At 41.4% G+C, this 20,455-nt stretch overlaps 2 protein-coding genes across 2 annotated transcripts in view; one reads left to right on the forward strand and one right to left on the reverse strand.

Annotated features, from left to right (window-relative positions):
• SLC10A6 (solute carrier family 10 member 6) overlaps nt 1–20,455 on the forward strand; it is a 35,929-nt gene that overhangs the window by 5,659 nt on the left and 9,815 nt on the right. Inside the window, exons 2-5 of the mRNA XM_050790484.1 lie at nt 10,951–11,069; nt 12,505–12,593; nt 16,532–16,707; nt 19,123–19,280. Coding sequence (XP_050646441.1) covers nt 10,951–11,069; nt 12,505–12,593; nt 16,532–16,707; nt 19,123–19,280 — 542 coding nt within the window. The remainder of the gene's footprint in view (nt 1–10,950; nt 11,070–12,504; nt 12,594–16,531; nt 16,708–19,122; nt 19,281–20,455) is intronic.
• On the reverse strand, nt 666–1,063 carry LOC126954715 (small nuclear ribonucleoprotein G). Its single transcript, XM_050790518.1, has one exon. The coding sequence runs from the start codon at nt 1,016–1,018 to the stop codon at nt 788–790; it is 231 nt and encodes a 76-aa protein (XP_050646475.1). The 5' UTR covers nt 1,019–1,063; the 3' UTR covers nt 666–787.

Consider the following 20,455-nt stretch of genomic DNA (forward strand, 5'->3'; position numbering starts at 1 on the left):
TGGTTTCTCCTGAAACTACTGCCCTGAGATGTTTCTCCTGTCTGTCCTATAATTTGAATTATGTAACTCTTCCTTATAATCTGTTGGAAAGCATTGCAATAGCTGGGCTACTTGTCTGCCCCACCTACTATGTCTGTAACTCCTGGAAGGCTTGTTCATCTTTGCATGTGCAGTGCCAGCCTGGTAGTGGTAGGCACTCAGTAAACATGAGTGAATGAGTGAATGACAGTTTCTGATTGCCTGTGTGTATTACAAAAACTACCCCTTGAAAGAGGTCCAGGCCAGGCATGGTGGCTCACACCTGTAATCCCAGCATTTTGGGAGGCCGAGGTGGGCAGATCACTTGAGGTCAGGAGCTTGAGGCCAGCCTGGACAACATGGCGAAACCCAATCTCTACTAAAAATACGAAATTAGCCAGGTGTGGTGACGCGTGCCTATAATCCCAGCTACTCAGGAGACTGAGGCAGGAGAAACGCTTGGACCCAGGAGGCAGAGGTTGCTGTGAGCTGAGATCACACTACTGCACTCCAGCCTGGGCAAGTGACAGACTGAGACAAAAAAAAGAAAGAAAGAAGGAAGGAAGGAAGGAAGGAAGGAGGGAAAGAAAGAAAAGAGGTGTCTATTTATTGATGCAACATACGATCAGGACATCTCTCACTTTCTTTTCTTTTTTTTTTTTTTGACTATTACAAAAGTTTATTTAACAAAAAGTCTAATATGAAAATGTATATGACCTAATTTCCCTATGGAGAGAGGACATGGGTTTCTCTGCTGAACAGCCATTATTTATACTCGTTCCAAGGCTTCTAACATGATGATACTATTTCCTCGTATTACCACCATTCCAATATTGTTCTGTTGCCCACTAGTTGCCATCTCCACACATTCATCTATCACAAGGTTCATAAAGGGATCAAATCCCCGCAATATTCCTTGGACATGTCTGCCACCATTTAATTTCAATGATAACTTCTTGTCCATAAATTTTTTCAACTCGGGAGGGTGAGCTTTGCTCATGGCGTATACTCCGCGGACTCACAGACGCCTTGGAACTCTTTTCTTTTTTTTGTTTTTGTTTTTGAGACAGGGTCTTACTCTGTCATCAGGCTGGAGTGCAGTGGTACAATCATGGCTCACTGAAGTCTTGGCCTTCTGGGGTCAAGTGATCCTCTCACCTCAGCCTCCTGAGCAGCGCAGCTGGGACTACAGGCAGGCACCATCATGCCCAGTTAATTTTTTATTTTTTATTATAGAGACGAGGTCTCACTATGTTGCCCAGGCCGGTCTTGAACTCCTGGGCTCAAGTGATCCTCCCACCTAGGGCTTCCGAAGTGCTGGGATTACAAGTGTGGGCCACTATGCCTGGCCTCCCACTATCTTTATTTGAGAACTTTTGATATATACAAGAGGCCCATTCTTCCCTACGGATGTATTTATGTCCTCAGCTGCAGATAAAGGATTCCAACCACTGGTGGTGGTGGAGCCTGTGGAGCTCAGTGGCCAACTTTGACCTTTGAACTTTAAAGAAATTATTGGTCCTTCAGTAGAGAACCTGGAAATAGAACTTCAAATTGTTCAGCTCTATCTGACATGTCTTGGTGGAAAACTGAAGGTCCTCTGCATTTAAGGCTTTGGAGACAGAACTGAGACTGAATCCATGAGACTTCATGCAACCTCCCATGTCTCTATGTACTTTAGTTTCCTTATCTATACAATGAAAATAATACCCACACATAGAGTTATAGTGTAAATGAAAAGAGAAAATATATAGAAAAGCATGAGGTGTAACACCCAGCACATAGTGCTCAATAAATACTCATTATTATTGGAAGGCAGCAAACAAGGATAACATTTGTACCGAGGGATGGAAAATCGGGCCTTGAGCTCTATTCTAGGGTCAAATCTGCTGGTATGATCTTATAGCTCACTCCACATCCATCTGGTTAGCTGGAGAATTTTTTATTTATTTCAGTCGGGAAGCAAGTGTGTACTTTTTGTTTTTTTTTGTGATGGAGTCTCGCTTTGACGCCCAGGCTGGAGTGCAGTGGCGAGATCTCGTCTCACTGCAAACTCCGCCTCCCAGGTTCACGCTATTCTCCTGCCTCAGCCTCCCGAGTAGCTGGGACTACAGGCGCCCGCCAATATGCCAGGCTAATTTTTTGTATTTTTTTTTTAGTAGAGATGGGGTTTCACTGTGTTAGCCAGGATGGTCTCGATCTCCTTACCTCTTGATCCGCCTGCCTCGGCCTCCCAGAGTGTTGGGTTTACAGGTGTCAGCCACCGTGCCTGGCCACAAGTGTATACTTTCATAGTTTCATAGTTTGAGAGTCAGAGTTCCTGATTTTATGGGATTTTTGAAATTAAAACAATGTATAAATAACTTAATCTCCAATTGCAAAATGTTAGTGACACTGCATTTTAATGTAATGTGTATATATGTAATTTCCCTGCTTTAAGGGAGGGTTCAAGACTTACCTGTTTGTCTAGACTTGCTGAATCTGTCTCATTATTTTCTGTAATAGTTTGGAGATGATGATGCTATTCTTCTTAATGCAAGTGGGATCTTGTTATACTGAAGTTACATTTTGCCAAAAATTTTCCTATACATGAAAAGTCAAGAGATCTACTTAGCCACATCCTCTGTTTATGCTACGTTGGAATTTCATGGCTAAAAATACAAGGCGTGACTTTCCACTGTGCTCACAGGCCTTCACTGTGTACTTTTCCAGCCTTGCTGGTTTTGTAACAGTTGGCAGAGCACCAGGATCACCTCTTGCCATCCTTGACCAATATCATGATCACCATGGGCTTGAAAATTGAATAAAGATGGAAGCAATCACGTAGGTAATCAAGGATATAGAATCAGTCTGATATAAATCTCACTTTGCTTCCCATAATCATGAATCTTACCTTTCTGCTGTTTGAGCCAAAGACATTCAGTAGAGAAATGTTGTGCTGATTCTCCAGAAGTTCAAGAGAAAAGTGATGTAATATGGAATTCCATTCAGGACTTGGTAATATGGACAGTCAAGGAATGTAGCACTATCGTAGACTAAGAATTGGGAAAAAACTTTCCAAACATCCTCTTCGTGGATACAGAGGTCTGAGAGCTGTGGCAAACTGCTGTTTTTCTTTTAAATTGCTCACCAATCAGGAAGAAGTCTTTGCTTAAAGTAAGCATTCTTAACAGGATAAAGTAATTTTGGGTTTCATATGGAATAAAATATATGCAAGAACTGCTAAGAGAAGTTTGAAAAGGAAAATTTATGTGGAGGTATTTGCCCTATCATATATGAAAACACTCGAATTAGTCTAGTATTTGTTCAGGGAAAAATAAAGTTATTTATCGATGAGCTAGAATAGAATTTCCAGAAAATAATTTGTATACACTTGGCCATTTAATATATGATGAAGGTGACACTTCAGTATAGTGGAAAATGGTTTATTTTAGTAAATTATATTGACACACTTGCATCTCAATATATTAATAGAAAAAATAGATTAGTCTTATACCTGTTACCATGTAAAATACAAATTTTAAGTGAATTGAAAATACAAGTATAAAAGTAAAAAGTAGAAGGCAATATTTGAATGCCCTCAGATCAGGGTATAGGTCTTTAAGATAAGAAACTCAGAAGCCTTTAAAAAAACAGCTTTGACTATATAAATGTTAATTATAGTAAGTCATAAGCAAAGTCAAAGATATATACCATGCTTGGGAAAAATACTTGTATTGTTCATGATAATATGAGCCCTAATTTTAAAAGAACTCCTACAAGTTGAGAAGAAGTCTGACGAGCAAGATTGTTTAGAGGACACAGAAGAAGCCACTTGACATGAAAGAAAGCACAACCTGATAGAATCCAGAGTGGAGGCCAGGCGTGGTGGCTCACGCCTGTAATCCCAGCACTTTGGGAGACTGAGGTGGGTGGATCACCTGAGGTCTGGAGTTCGAGACCAGCCTGGCCAACATGGTAAAACCATGTCTTTACTAAAAATTAAAAAAAAAAAAAATTAGTCAGGTGTGGTGGTGGGTGCCTGTAATCCCACCTACTCAGGAGGCTGGGGCAGAGAGGTGGAGGCTGAACCTGGGAGGTGGAGGTTGCAGTGAGCCAAGATCACGCCACTGCACTCCAGCCTGAGTGACAGAGTGAGACTCCATCTCAAAAAAAAAAAAAAAAAAAAAAAAAGAGTGTAACAAGAGTGAGATCAATTTTTCAACGCTGGCATGACAATTAGAAGGGACTGATCACATCCAGAGTAGGCAAGATTGTGAAATTTAGCAATCTTTTTGGAAAGTAATCTGGAAGTATGTGTTAAAACAAAAAACACAGACTTTTACATAGCAATTCTGCCTTGGGGAATTCACAGAAAGAAAAGAATTATTTCAAGTGAAATATATATGAGTGTTTATTATAACATTATTTATAATGGCAAAAAACTAAAAGCAACTGACCTACTGTTAATGAAGTGATTGAAGGAATTATGGCATATTTAGATTATGGCATACTTCGCAGTCTTTAAAAGAATAAGTTTAAAGGTACTGATCTGAGAGGATGTCTGTGTTAGATGAAGTGGGGTAAAAAGCAACCAAGCTGCCGAGTAAGGTATTATAAGGCTCCTTTTTTTGTTTTTAGAGACAGGGCCTCCTTCTGTCCCCAAGGCTGGAGTGTTGTGGTGTGATCATAGCTCACTGCAACCTCAAACTCCTGAGCTCAAGTCATCCTCCTGTCTCAACCTCCCAAGTAGCTGGGACTACAGGTGTGTACCACCACATTCAGCTAATTTTTGTACTTTGTTGTTGTTGTCGTTTTTATAGAGACCAGGGTTTCTCTATGTTGCTCAGGCTGCTCTTAAACTCCTGGTCTCAAGCAATCCTACCAATTCAGCCTCCCAAATTGCTGGAATTACAGGCGTGAGGCACTGCACCTGGTCTGGTGCCTTTAAAAAGAAAAATAATGAAAGAAAAAAAGTCCTATTGATTTAACAAACAATCATGAAATAAATGGACTGCTTAAAAGAGAAATAAAAGAGCAGAAGGATGTATACACATAATTGTAAGTTATCTAAGTCTGGATTTCTGAAAAGAGCACCAATCAGCTAAATATTTGCTTCTTAAAAGTTTACTTGCTTTTGTCCTGGAAGAGTGTGTGTGTGTGTGTGTGTGTGTGTGTGTGTGTGTGTATATATATATATATATATTTTTTTTTTTTTTTTTTTTTAAGACGGAGTCTCACTCTGTCGCCCAGGCTGGAGTTCAGTGGCATGATCTCGGCTCACTGCAATCTCCATCTCCCAGGCTCAAGCAATTCTCCTGCCTCAGCCTCCCGAGTAGCTGGAATTACAAGCGTGTGCTGCCACGCCCGGCTAATTTTTGTATTTTTAGTAGAGACGGGGTTTCACCATGTTGGCCAAGCTGGTCTCGAACTTCTGATCTCAGGTAATCCGCACGCCTTGGCGTCCCAAAGTGCTGGGATTACAGGCGTGAGCCACCATGCCCTGCCGGAAGAGCATAATTTTATAGAAAGTCTCTTTTTCTGTATTGCTATGGACTGTTTACCATATGAACTAAGTATAAAGGAGTCATTTCAGTAAGATTTTTACCAATGTTCACCTGCAGATACATGACATATGAGGGGGACAGAGAGAATATTTCCGTAGCACCAGTGTGTTGACACTGGGTCATTCTTCGATTCATACATTTATTCAGTAAGTATTTAACGAGCTCTTCCAATGTGCTGCAGCATGAGACTATGCCAGCTCCTAGAGATGGAGAGGAAAATAGGACCTGGCTCTTGTGCTGCTCACTCTGGCACAGATGGACAGGTACATAAGCCCTTGTGTAGGGTACAGCGTGTGTATAATTCATGAGCCAATGTCAATAAAACTGTGTCCGGAGGGCCGTGGATTCAGAATCCTAGAAGGAGGATCGCTAATTTTCCTAGATATTGCCAGACACCCTCCGTGGTGTACCATTTTTACCAGCAATGAGTGAGAGCGCAGAGGGAATCTTTTTAGTATCATTGAAGTAAAATAGATGCTGCTTTGTCAAGAGTATAAACATTCTCCTGGCAGAAAATGTTGAAGTAGTCATAGACGTATTGTTTTATAGGCAGGGTAATTGGATGGAAGCAATGGTGATATAGATTAGGAGGAAGAGTGATGGATGACTTGTAGACCCAATAAAGTGCTGAAGGACCCTCGCTGTCTCTGCAGAAGACCTTGACATATGAAGGGCCTCCTCCTTCTCCTTTCTAGAGCAGGAGGGCAGTCTGCTTCTCAGTCTGTCAGTCATTTGTGTCTTGTACACAGAATGAGCACAGTGTCTATAAATAGTACGTACGTGCTTAAACAGATTGTGTAATTTTTTCTAGCAAATTGAAAGATAAAATATCTGACTGGTCTGATGGGTATCTTCTTTCCATTTATTTTCTTTCCCCTAATTTTACTAATGCATTCTTTCACTGGTTCTATCACTCAGGTAAGTACAAAATACAGCCTTAGCTTGGGGATTGGGAGTGAGATTGAGATGGAAAGAGTAGATTTGGGATGGAAGGCACCAAAAAGTGAGGTAAGGTTGAATGGTACTGAATCTAGTTCTTCAGTTCTCATCCTCTCTGATTTTTACCTTCATTTGGGAGCTCTCTTTTGTTAGCTGTCATGAAATATAACCTCCCAGCTCTCCACTGACTTCTTTTTTAAATTTTATTTTTAATTGACAAGTTAAATTATATATATTTATGGTGTACAACATGATGTTTTGCTTACTTGCTTCTCAAATCTCAGTCTTCCTTCCTTCCTTCCTTCCTTCCTTCCTTCCTTCCTTCCTTCCCTCCCTCCCTTCTTCCTTCCTTCCTTCCCTCCCTCCCTCCCTCCCTCCTTCCCTCTTTCTTTCTTTCTTTCTTTCTTTCTTTCTTTCTTTCTTTCTTTCTTTCTTTCTTTCTTTCTTTCTTTCTTTCTTTCTTTCTTTTTTTCTCTCTTTCTTTCTCTCTTTCTTTCCTTTCTCTACATGCGCCATGGGCTCTTCTTCCTCTCCCTGATTTAGAGCACAGGAGGCTTTAAAATACATAAAATATTAACTATCAGTTAATGTAGTTAAGTGCTTTTCCCTAAATAAAAAATGTAGACTAAAAATATATATGGAAAATACAAAAACACAATATATTATGGCCAGGTGTGGTGGCTCACGCACTTTAGGAGGCCGAGGCGGGTAGATCACCTGAGGTCAGGAGTTCGAGACAGCCTGGCCAACATAGTGAAACCTTGTCTCTACTAAAAGTACAAAAATTACCCGGGTGTGGTGGCAGGCATCTGTAATCCCAGCTACTCAGGAGGCTGAGGCAGGAGAATCACTTGAACCCAGGAGGCAGAGGTTGCAGCGAGCCGAGATTGCACCACTGCACTCCAGCCTGGGTGACAGAGTGGGACTCCATTTCAAAAAACAAAAAAAATTAACAAATTACAAATGTGTGAAGCAGTAACTTAGTTCATATAATGCAATAACAGTATAGTAATTGTCTTAGTACATTTTGTGCTGCTATACAGGATACCCGAGACTGGGTAATGTATAGAGAAGAGAAATTATTCTCTTACATTCTGGAGGCTGGGAAGTCTAAGATCAATAGCTGGCAACTATTGTCTGGTGAGGGCCTTCTTGCTCCTCACGTGATGGAAGAGAGAAGGGCAAAAAGGAATAAACTTCCTTGGTGGAGTCCTCTTAAAATGGCATTAATTCATTTATGAAGGTGGATTCATCATGATCTAAACACCTCCCAGAAAGCTCCATCTCTCAATACTGTTGCCTTAGGGATTTGACTTCCAGCCTATGAATTTTGAAGGACACATTCAGACCATAGCAGTAATCACGATACACAGTTTTTGAGGACTCCAAACCAAGTACTCTTCCCCCTCCACCATAGACATTAGGTACTTAAAAGTTCTTAAGGTCTGTTGCACTTAAAATGTGTTAGCCTTTTTACTAGAGACAATTAACCTCAATAATAACAGAGATAAACAAACCAGTTTTCCATTAGAAATCATTCTGGATTTGTTGAACAAAGACCACAACTTCCTTCTGATGGTCTCAGTTGTTTTCCTGGTAAAGCTATGTAGCATGGCTGTTGGTTTTGGTTTGGTTCATCCAACTCACAAACCCACATTTCACTTTCCAAGGTGGCCAGAGACAACCCCAATAATGACAGAGATAAACAGACTAATTGTCTTTAGAAATCTTCCCAGGTTTGTTCACCAAAGACTGGATGTCCCACTATCACCTTACTTAACACAACCCCTCAAATTGATGCTAAGCGACTCAGCTTTTTTGTGTATCACACCATCATTTTGAAGTCTAGAAATCTTAATTTGTACTCTAACTCACCACTCTACTTCAATGTCAAATCTCAGTTTCTCCCTCCTCTTCCTTCCTTCCTTCCTTCCTTCCTTCCTTCCTTCCTTCCTTCCTTCCTTCCTTCCTTCCTTCCTTCCTTCCTTCTTTCCTTCCTTCTTTCCTTCCTTTCTTTTCTTTTCTTTTTTTCTTTTCTTTCTTTCTCTCTTTCTCTTTCTTTCTTTCTTTCTTTCTTTCTTTCTTTCTTTCTTTCTTTCTTTCTTTCTTTCTTTCTTTCTTTCTTCCTTCCTTCCTTCCTTCCTTCCTTCCTTCCTTCCTTCCTTCCTTCCTTCCTTCCTTCTTCTCTTTCTTTTCTTTCATCTTTTTTCTTTTTTTTGAGATGGAGTTTCACTCTGTTGCCCAGGCTGGAGTGCAGTGGCATGATCTTGGCTCACTGCAACCTCCGCCTCCTGGGTTCAAGTGATTATCCTGCCTCATCCTCCCAAGTAGCTGAGATTACAGGTGCCTGACACCACCCCCAGCTAATTTTTGTATTGTTCGTACAGACGGAGTTTCACCATGTTGGCCAGGCTGGTCTCAAACTCCTGACCTCAGGTGATCTGCCTGCCTTGGCCTCCCAAAGTGCTGGGATCCCAGGCGTGAACCACCACACTTGGCCCAAACCCAGTTTCTAATCATAGGATCACACGATATCAGAATTGGAACAGAATTCTTAATTCAGTCTAGCATCTCACATCAGTTCCCTTTCTCTGTGGTTCTGTACCCTCCCTTGCCCTAACCAACTTGCTCTGTCTGCAGGTCAGCGACTGTGGGGGCCACTGCTCTATCCAATGGGGAGCTTATGGCATGTGGTGTTTGGGTGACTTCTTCCTGACAGATATTTATTAACACTTCACACTGGGCAGGCGTTTAGTCAGCTTTGTGGCATTCTAACTTGCTGATATGGTTTGGGTGTTTGTTCTCTCCACATCTCATGCTGAAATGTGATTCCAGTATTGGAGGTGGGGCCTGGTGGGAGGCGACTGGATCATGGGGTGGATCTCTCATGAATGGTTAATGCCATCTCTTTGGTGATAAGTGAGTTCTTACTTAGTTAGTTCACATGAGATCTGATTGTTTAAAAGTCTGGGACCTCCCCTTTGTCACTCTCTTGCACCCCCTCTGGCCATGTGAGATGCCTGCTCCCGCTTCCCCTTTGCTTTCTGCCGTGATTGTGAACTTCCTGAGGTCCTCACCAGGAGCAGATGCTGGAACCATGCTTGTACTGCCTGCAGATCTTTGACCCTCCTTTATAAATTACTCAGCCTCAGGTATTTCTTTATGGCTATGCAAACAGCCTAATACGCTTCCAATCCCCTTGGTACCAAAACTAGATATCACAAGAAAAGAAAACTGTAGATCAATACTTCTTATGAATATACATGCACACATTTTCAATAAAAAATACTATCACATTGAATCTAGGATTATACACCAAGACCAAATATGATTTATTTCAAAATGCAAAGTTGATTCAATATGCAGAAAAATCAATGTGATGCACTATATTAATAGAATAAGGACATAAAAAGAATGAAGCTCTGATATATGTTAAAACATGGATAAACCTTGTCTTATCCCATTTGTGTTGCCAGAAAGGAATACCTGAGGGTAGGTAATTTCTAAGGAAAACAGGTTTATTTGGCTAGTGGGTCTGCAGGCTGTACATAAGAAGTATAGTGCCAGCATTTGCGTCTGGTGAGGGCCTCATGAAGACCCCACCCATGGTGGAAGGGGAAGAGGAGCAGGCATCACGTGGTAAGAGAGGGGAAGGAGGTGTCAGACTCTTTTTAACAACTAGAGCTCATAAGAACTGAGTGAGAACTCAGTGAATCCCATGAGAATGGCACCAACCTGTTCACGAGGGATGTGCCCCTGTGACCCAGACATTTCCTACTTGCCCTCACCTCCAACGTTGGGAATCACATTTCACCATGAGAGTTGGAGAGGACAGTCAAACTGTTATCAAACCTTGAAAATGTTATGCTAAGGGAAAGAAGCTAGACACAGAAAAAAGGCTACATGTATGATTCTGTTCATCTAAGATGTCCAGAACAGGTAATCCTGTAAAGATGGAAAGTAGATTTGTGCTGGTTAAGGGCCAGGGGAAGCAGGGACTGGGGAATGACTGCTAATGGGGATGGGGTTTCTTTCTGAGATGATGAAAGTATCCTGGAAATGGTGCTATTAATGCATAATGTTGTGACTTACTAAAAACTGCTGAATTGTATAATTTAAAATGATGAATTTTATGGCTTGTGGATTATACTTCAATAAAAAAGAACTAGATAAGAGAAGAATTCTATAGTGCCTATAGCAGAATGTTTAAGGCAAGTAGATGGTAAAATAAATATGAGGTAATTGATGGATAACAAGAACTGCTGGAAATCTCTTTGTAGACCACAAATATAGCCATTTTTTGTTAAATCATAGGAGAGAAATGAGCTCCAAGGAGCTTAGTCCATGTAATCTCTAGGAAATTGTGTCCCAGGAGTTGTTTCTGGTAAAGACTAAATACTTCATGTCCATTGCTCCCTCCTAAGCATTGTATTAATTTTAATTTCAGCATCAGTATGACAACCTGTTCCACCGTGGCCGCCCTGGGAATGATGCCACTCTGCATTTATCTCTACGCCTGGTCCTGGAGTCTTCAGCAGAATCTCACCATTCCTTATCAGAACATAGGTCTGTATGGGCCTGGGAAATGGAGGACTAACAATAATGGTGATGACACTAATAGTAGCTGCTCTTAATTACATAACTCTTTATGCAGGGACTTTTTTTTTTTTTTTTTTTTTTTTTTTAGTACCTAATTTAATTCCTTAAAGAACCCTACAGTGTAGATTCTGTCACCAGTTCAATCTCCTAAACCTTTAGGCTTCAAGAGGTTTAGTAACTTGATCAAAATTATGCAGCTGGTGAGTACAGAACTGGAGTTCTAACCTGGGAATATGACTACAAAGTGCAAACTTTCACCCCTACAAGAGTGCATTTTTGGAAAAAAAAAGAAAGCCAGATAATTTACTTTGAAAAAGCAAGGATCAAACCCTTCTATAACTAGACTATAAAGCAACTGGACTCTTTATGCTCCAAGGTTTAACTGGATCTAGTGGCTCTAAGTAGACCTTCCTGTGACCACCTTTCACATTGCCTGCGAACCTTGACTTTTTCGTGGAGGTTGAATGTAAATAATTCTTACTGATTATGAAAACTCATCTACAGGTCACAGTCACACCCATATCTCTTTCATTGTCTCCTCTTCTGAATACTATTTCTCATTAAAGTCTGCCATTTTCCTAAAGATCTCTGTGGGTTTACCAAGCTTAGAAGAGAAATGTGGTGAAATGATCTGCCTTTTCTAGTATGGTCAGTTTTTGGAGAAGTGATAGGTACTATTTTTTTTTTTTTTTGAGAAAGAGTTTTGCTCTATCACTCAGGCTGGAGTGCAGTGGTGTGATCTCGGCTCACTGCAACTTCTGCCTTCTCCTGCCTCAGCCTCCCGAGTAGCTGGGACTACAGGTTCACACCACCACACCCGGCTAATTTTTTTTGTATTTAGTAGGGATTGGGTTTCACCGTGTTGCCCAGGCTGGTCTCAAACTCTTGAGCTCAGGCAATCCGCCCACCTTGGCCTCCCAAAGTGCTAGGATTACAGGCTTGAGTCACCACGCCTGGCTGACATTATGATTCTTAAGACTGTCAGTGTCAATCTGGTGTATCAGATAAACACCTTGAGGGCTTACAACCCATGGCCCATAGTTCAAAACCATGAATGAAACCACTTCCTCACAACAGCGGGAGCCCACTGAATCTGTAAAACTTGAGGGAAACCTTAATTTAGAAACTATGATTTTATGTGCAACTTTTTTCTGATCAGTAAGTTATTTAATATATTCTGCTTTGATAATATGTTCTGAAAGGCACTCACAAACAAGACACAAAATGTTATGAGGAGCTTATATAACTTTGGAGCCAATATTGTAGGCATTCGTCCAGATTTGGAAAGTGGCATGGGAAAATGTCAGTTTAAAGCTGTTATCTAAATGAAATGGAAGTTGTTGAGAAGTGCTGTGCAGTCAGGGTGACAGGGAAAACACTGATGGATTTTTCTTCTCTTTAGGAATTACCCTTGTGTGCCTGACTATCCCCGTGGCCTTCGGTGTCTGTGTGAATTACAGATGGCCAAAACAATCCAAAATCATTCTCAAGGTGAGCAGCTCCCTGGCCACTGTTGGCACATCCTCAGACTCAGGGGCCTGAAAGACGGAAGCGAGCAGTGGCTGGGACAAGTGAGCTTGGCGAGTACAGCCTCACACCCAGAAATTCTCCTTACACGTCCTGCGGTTTTGGATCCAGTGATTGTATTTCCTCCACCCTGTAAGCCTTGCTCTGCCACTCCCATAGGCCTGTACCCCGAGGCTTATGACGCCCTGGAAAACAAGCAACTATTGATTTAGTGTCAGAAAAGCTAAAGCTGTGTGTGGACAGAAGAGCCCAGGCCCATGCGTGCACAAGGCTTCACACAGGTGCTCTTGAGGCAGAAGCTGTTTAAGTGAGCATGGAAGGGCGCCCACTAGGAATATGGCTGGTTTATTGGAAGAGTAGGAGGAAGGGCTATCTTGCAGAAGCATTCCTGGGGGCACTGCCAAAGCTGTCATTTGTACACATGAGCAGGGGCTGCTGACTACATGAATAAGACTGTTTAAATGAAATCATCCAGAGAGCACTGAGGAGTCTAGCTATGGAATGATGGTGACTAGAACTTTCTACCTCCTCTTGTCTTTGCAGTCTTGCCCTTTGTCTGCTGGAGAAACAAGCAAATGTCTTTGTTAAACGGTTTTTAAAAATAATTCAAGAGGCCAGGTGCAGCAGCTTACGTCTGTAATCCCAGAACTTTGGGAGGCTGAGGTGGGAGGATTGCTTGAGGCCAGGAGGCTGAGGCTTCAGTGAGCCATGATCGTGCCATTGCACTCGAGCCTGGATCACAGAGTGAGACCCCATCTCTAATAACAAAACAAAACAAAAAAACAAAACGTGAAGAGGAGGCATTCTTAACAATGATGTGAGTCTCCTAGGGGTGCTTTCCATTTTTTTTCTGATTATGTATCACTTTAGCAGATAGGAGGTTATAATATGTGTGGCTTTCATGAAAATTTAAAAAATGTTTTGGTTATATTTTACATTTATAAAGAAAGAAACATTTGGGGTTACTTGGAGTTTCAGGTAGTAAATCTCAGTTAGTTTTGTTTTGTGGTTTATCGTTTGGCTCTACCTCACAAAACATTGCCACTCCATATGCCTGTGCCAATGGACCCTGTTTTTCCAGTTAGGCACAAGGCCAAACAACTCCCACCATTCCTTCAGTGCGATGGAGAAGGAGAGGAGAGGGCTTGCCAAGCAGACAAATCAGCTGGGCACAGAGAGCTGGAAGATGGCCTAGTATAGTACATTTGTAATGCACGTGGATGACTTTAACATCAATGGTGCACACTTGATTTTCACTCTCTTTTTTTAGCTGAACTCATGGAATACAGTCCCATCTTTTCCACATTTATTTTTAAAAATTAATTAAGTTTTTGAGACAGGGTCTCGCTCTGTCACTCAGGCTGGAGTGCAATGACACAATCATAGCTCACTGCAACCTTGATCTCCTAGGCTCATATGATGCTCCCATCTCAAGCTCTGAGGTAGCTAGCACTACAGGCATGCACCATCCTGCCCTACTAATAAAAATAAATTTTTTTTAGAGATGGGGTCTTGCTCTGTTGCTCAGCTGGTTTGCAACTCCTGGCCTCAAGGAATCCTCCTGCCTTGGCCTCCCAGTGTTGGGATCACAGGCATGAGCCACTGTGCCTGGCCCCTTTTCCACATTTATTATTGTTATTTCAGTAGGAGAAAATTTCCAGTGTGGTAGTTATGATTTTGTTTCAAAACAAGAGGAGGGAAATGATCATGGAAACTTCTTGCTTTTCTTTCTTTCTTTTTTTTTTTTTTTGAGACAGTCTCGGTCTGTCACCCAGGCTGGAGTGCAGTGGCCGGATCTCAGCTCACTGCAAGCTCTGCCTCCCGGGTTTACACCATTCTTCTGCCTCAGCCTCCCGAGTAGCTGGGACTACAAGCGCCCGCCATCTCGCTCAGCTAGTTTTTTCTATTTTTTAGTAGAGATGGGGTTTCACCGTATTAGCCAGGATGGTCTCGATCTCTTGACCTCGTGATCTGCCTGTCTTGGCCTCCCAACGTGCTGGGATTACAGGCTTCAGCCACTGTGCCCGGCCACTTCTTGCTTTTCAAATACTCTATCTTTGATTATTTTTCTTAAAAGGGCATTTAACAACAACAACAGCAAAAATCATGATTTTGGAGTTTCCAGCTCCGTTATCAATCCATCAGTGTCAGTGGAGAAACCAGATACAATTTTTTTACATGTCAGTTTTATTTGCTGTAAAGAGCAGATCGAAAACTCTTTTCTTTTGGGTATTTCATAGGATTGGCTACGGTGGTCTCTACTAAAAAAAAATAACTACGAGGTGGCGGGCGCCTGTAGTCCCAGCTTCAGGAATGGCGTAATAGCTTGCATGAGCTGAATCCGGCCACTGCACTCCAGCCTACAGCACCTTTTCTTTTGGGTATTTCATAGGATTTATGGCAAAACATTTAATAATATGCATAAATATTCTACAGCACCTTAGTAAAAAAAAAACTAGGCTAATGTTATCATTATTTTAGTATATCTTCATTCTCTGTTCTTAGTTCTATTTTAATTTTAAATCTGACACATTTTCTGAACAAACTTAAGTGTTCCTCATTTGCTCTTGGTGGATTTTAAACTTTGAAATCTTTGGTAGAGAGAGGAAGAGGGGATGTTACATTCAGAGGCTTTCTTTCATTTTTCTTTCTTTTCTTTTCTTTTCTTTTTTAAACGGAGTCTGGCTCTGTCACCCAGGCTGGAGTGCAGTGGCTCAATCTTGGCTCACTGCAACCTCCACCTCCCGGGTTCAAGTAAGTCTCCCGCTTCAGCCTCCTGAATAGCTGGGATTACAGGCATGTGCCACCATACCTGGGTGATTTTTGTATTTTTTTTTAGCAGAGATAGAATTTTGCCATGTTGGCCGGGATGTCTTAAACTTCTGACCTCAGATGATCTGCCCACCTCGGCCTCCCGAAGTTCTGAGATTACAGACATGAACCGCCTTGCCTGGCCAAGAGGCTTTCTTATGTCTTAGCATCTTTTTCTTAGGCAGGGGTCTAGTCTGTCTCTGTATTTAAACAGTAAAAATGACCCCCAGAACACATTTATGGTATATTGGGTATATGGTTTGTTGTCTTCTCTAGTTTCCTATGACCACCCTCCTTCACATCCTGAATCATTTCAAATCAAGTTTGACACTGTAACTAGGTACACAGTTTACTGTCTACATGATATGAACAGGAGCTTGCCAAGATCCTGATTTTCCCAAAATACCCTAGGCCATCCTTCCTTCCTATTTTATCTAAAACTCAAATTTGTTTTTGTTATTGTTGGCTTTTTGTTTCTGTTCTTGTTAAACAACAAAAGTAAGAAACAGTATCCATTTGGGAGAGGATAGAGGACTCCATCAGTATTTCTCATGTGATCATGAGTATTAGCTCAGATTGTCCAATGAAGAATGGGTAGATTTTATTTGGAGGGGAGAAGGACAGGGACCAAAGCAGCAGGCAGCTGCTGGTGGTTGAAGGGGCGGTGGGAGGGGAGGCAGATGGTCAGGCAGGGCAGACTGGAGGTCACAAGCAGAGGGTCACAGAGGTGTGTGCAGGGGTGTTGGAAGCTCATTGTCAGATCCCATTCATTTTGCACTTTTGTTCTACTCACAATAAAACTCTGCTCCCAATCTTTCTGGCAAAATCTTCTACTTGAAGGGAAAAGTAGATGTGCTAAAACAAGACTTAGATTTGTGTCAAATTCCACCCATTTCTAGCATAGGCAAGTTACTTGACCAGTTTGGAACTCAGATTTCTCCTCTACAAAGTGAAATTGGATTCAGTCATCTCTAAGTCCCTATTGTGTTCTAAAATTTCTAGATCCCAAGCATTTTACAACCTTGATGGACTTTGTATCATAGAGCAAAAAACCCTGAGTTTATATGCACTTATTTTATTGTTTGCTTCAGATTGGGGCCATTGTTGGTGGGGTCCTCCTTCTGGTGGTCGCAGTTGCTGGTGTGGTCCTGGCGAAAGGATCTTGGAATTCAGACATCACCCTTCTGACCATCAGTTTCATCTTTCCTTTGATTGGCCATGTCACGGGTTTTCTGCTGGCACTTTTTACCCACCAGTCTTGGCAAAGGTATAGTTGAACTATCCATAAACTTTTTTTTGAGGAAGGTAAAGTTAACACACTGCCACTGGCAGGCTTTGCTGCCTGTGTCAGGAGACATGAAGAGTTTTGACTTACACAGTGGAACGGAGCAGGATAACTTATGGCAATTCATGGAAAATATTGTGGCAATTCTTTATGTAAATTAAAGCAAAGGCCAAATTGATAAGAAGAGATAAATTTAAGTTAAAAAAGAATAGAAAATGACATGTATTTAATTCCCACTTTGTAGAAGAAAGCAAAAAGAGTTATATGCATCAAAAAATACTGGAAGAAATATACCATATGGTAACAATGTTTAATTTTGAGTAGGGAGAGTAAGGATAATTTTAGTTCTTTAGTATTTCCTTGGTATATTTTTGAAGCTTTTCAATAAGTATGGACTACTTTTAAAAGCAGAAAAAATTTCTTAAAGAAAAGTAAATTATGCAGTTGAATTCCAAAGGTGAAAGATGGGAATTTTTAATTGGCTTTATGCTACTTCCAGTCCACTTGGGGAACATTTAGGATTGTACTAAGTGATCAGTAAAGCTTTACCCCATCTATCTCATTTACTTCTTACTACAAGCTTGAGAAGTAGATCCTATCACTACCCTCGTTCTACTGATGAGCAGATCCTTCAGAGAAATTAAGTGACTTGACCAAGTTCACAGAGCTAGAAAATGGTGGAGTTAGGATTTAGACCTGGGTTTTTTTTTTTTTTTTTTTTTTTTCCCAAATTTGACAATTAGGAACACAGTCTGTTGAGTGGTTGAAATGCAATTGGCTCTGGACAGAAAGTACTCCTATGGCAAGATGTAGTCCCACAATCTCATGTTTTTCATATCCGATAGCCTGACAAAGGCCAGGATTGAGATTTGGCTCATGAATGGTGCAGGTGTGGGTTACAGCTTTGTAGCTTAATCATACTGAGTTTTTGACAAAAGTCTGAAAGAAGTGAGGGTGGTTTGAGGCAAGTGTAGCACGCAATAGAGTAAGTAGAAATAAAGTATGAACACAGAGCTTGCCCTGTACCACTGACAGCAATTTCACCCCCTCATCACACACCCTTGTTACTTCCCCATTCCAGTCCAACTTAAACACAGATGCTTGTTTGTTTTCTGAAACACCTCTTTTATCTCCTCACTTCCACGTATAAACCCCTGCAGACTCCCTTTATAAATTGGAGACATGAAACTGCTTAACTCAGCCCTCAATGTCCTGCCCAGGTCTTCCCTCTCTTCCCTCCTTTATCTTTTTCAAATGAGGTTTATTTCATTTTATGCAACCAGAAAACCAATAAAATATAGAAAAGTAGAAAGCAAAAAGAAAAATTATTACCAAACTCTTTCACCAAAGACAACCATTTTAGGTATTTGGTCTTTATTTAGGGTTTTTTGTTTATTTATTTATTTATTTATTTATTTATTTATTTATTGATTGAGACCTTTGTTGCCCAGGCTGGAGTGCAACCTCTGCCTCCTGGGTTCAAGCGATTCTCATGCCTCAGCCTCCCAAGTAGCTGGGATTACAGAAGCATGTGCCACCACGCCTGGCTAATTTTTGTATTTTTGGTAGAGACAGGATTTCACCATGTTGGCCAGGCTGGTCTCAAACTCCTGACTTCAGGTGATCCACCCACCTTGGTCTCCCAAAGTGCTGAGATTACAGGTGTGAGCCACTGCGCCTGGCCATGTTTATTTGTTTTTAAGTGTTGTTTAGTTTATGTTGTTTCATATGTCTTTATATATATATGTTTTTCTTTTTGTAGAGACAGGGTCTTACTCTGTTGCCCAGGGTGGTCTTGAATTCCTGGCTCAAGTGATCTTCCCACTTCTGCCTCTCAGTGCTGGGATTACAGGCATGAGCCACCATGCCCTGCATCATATCTCTAACTCAACCTTCCCTTCTCATCTCCTCCAATCTTCTCCTCTGTGCAGATTGGCTTACAGTATATGCAATGCCTGCTGAATAGGCCACACTCACACCTGTCCCTGGCACTTTAATTTTTATAATATTTCCCCCTCATCAAAAGCTTCTTCTATTTTTTCCATCCTTTAATCTCACTCCTCTGTGAAGCCTTCTCTCACCCCTTCTGCCATTTTCTGAATTTCTACATCTGCGTGGCCTTTGGCCATACTTTGTCTTGTGTTGCTGCTGAGCCTTTCCTGTGTGTTTATTTTGTCTTTTCACTCAGATGCCTAGAGCAGGGTTTGCAAAGCCCCACTCCACCGTACCTCTCAGAAGACCACCTGCAGAGTAGGAATTCAGCAAATAACTATGGAATGAGTAAACATTTTCTGTGGCCTGAGGTCATAGCTTCTAATTGTTATGGTGCATATGAGAAAATGTGAGAATAGTTCTTATTGCTAGTGCGTTACTCTTGAAACTTTTTCTCTTTGCTAGGTGCAGGACGATTTCCTTAGAAACTGGAGCTCAGAATATTCAGATGTGCATCACCATGCTCCAGTTATCTTTCACTACTGAGCACTTGGTCCAGATGTTGAGTTTCCCACTGGCCTATGGACTCTTCCAGCTGATAGATGGATTTCTTATTGTTGCAGGTGGGCGAACTCCCATTGGGTAGGAAATAACTGACAGAAAATTGTTCACCCAACTTATCGACCTTTTTTTTTCAATCCAAACTTGCCTGTGCTGCCCCTGTGATGCATTTTTTTTTTTTTTTTTTTGGGATGGAGTCTGGCTCTGTCCCCCAGGCTGGAGTGCAGCACGTGGCGCAATCTCTGTTCACTGCAAGCTCCGCCTCCCCGGTTCACGCCATTCTCCTGCCTCAGCCTCCCGAGTAGCTGGGACTACACTGTGATACACTTTTTGAAAGCCTGACATTTCTGGGGACGATAAGGTGCACAGACAGGATAGTTTGGCACAAGTGGGAGTTTCATAGAAAAATATATAAAAAATCTGAAAATGAGCTTATAATTATAAACAAATATACTTCACAAAAGTGAATCCATGGCTGGGCGCGGTGGCTCACGCCTGTAATCCCAGCACTTTGGGAGGCCGAGGCGGGTGGATCACGAGGTTAGGAGATTGAGACCATCCTGGCTAACACCTGGTGAAACCCCGTCTCTACTAAAAATACAAAAAAATTAGCCAGGCGAGGTGGTGGTCACCTGTAGTCCCAGCTACTCGGGAGGCTGAGGCAGGAGAATGGCGTGAATCGGGAGGCGGAACTTGCAGTGAGCCGAGATCGCGCCACTGCACTCCAGCCTGAGCCACAGAGCGAGACTCCCTCTCAAAAAAAAAAAAAAAAAAAAAAAAAAAAAAAAAAGAAAAAAGTGAATCCACTATCAGAACTTAGACTTCGTAACTTGTTATGACAAGATCTCCATGAGCAATCATTGAGCTCCAAAGTGACATCTGCTCTTAAGCGTTGGTTTGTTAGGTCTCATTAAAAGCCTTGAGGTCTCCCAAATGCCAAGTTATTTCAATGTTTCTGTGACTAAGACTTGTGCTGAATGGCTGTGAAATATTTTTCAAATATGAAATATTACACATATACAAATATTGAAATATATATGTGTATGCACATATGAGTGCAGCCAAATATACATTACTTTGGAGTTATTTATTATGTGTGTTCACAGAGGATAAATTTAAAAAATATATATAATGCAAGAACAGAAAACCAAATACCTCACTTATAAGTGGGAGCTAAACATTGAGTGCTCATGGACATAAAGATGGCAGCAATAGACACTGGGGACTACTAGAAGAG

Source organism: Macaca thibetana, chromosome 5, assembly GCF_024542745.1.
Source record: "Macaca thibetana thibetana isolate TM-01 chromosome 5, ASM2454274v1, whole genome shotgun sequence".
Lineage (NCBI taxonomy): Eukaryota > Metazoa > Chordata > Mammalia > Primates > Cercopithecidae > Macaca > Macaca thibetana.

Coding starts and splice junctions, on each gene's coding strand:
- LOC126954715 (XM_050790518.1), bottom strand. CDS start 1,018: ATGAGCAAAGCTCACCCTCCCGAGTTGAAAAAATTTATGGACAAGAAG.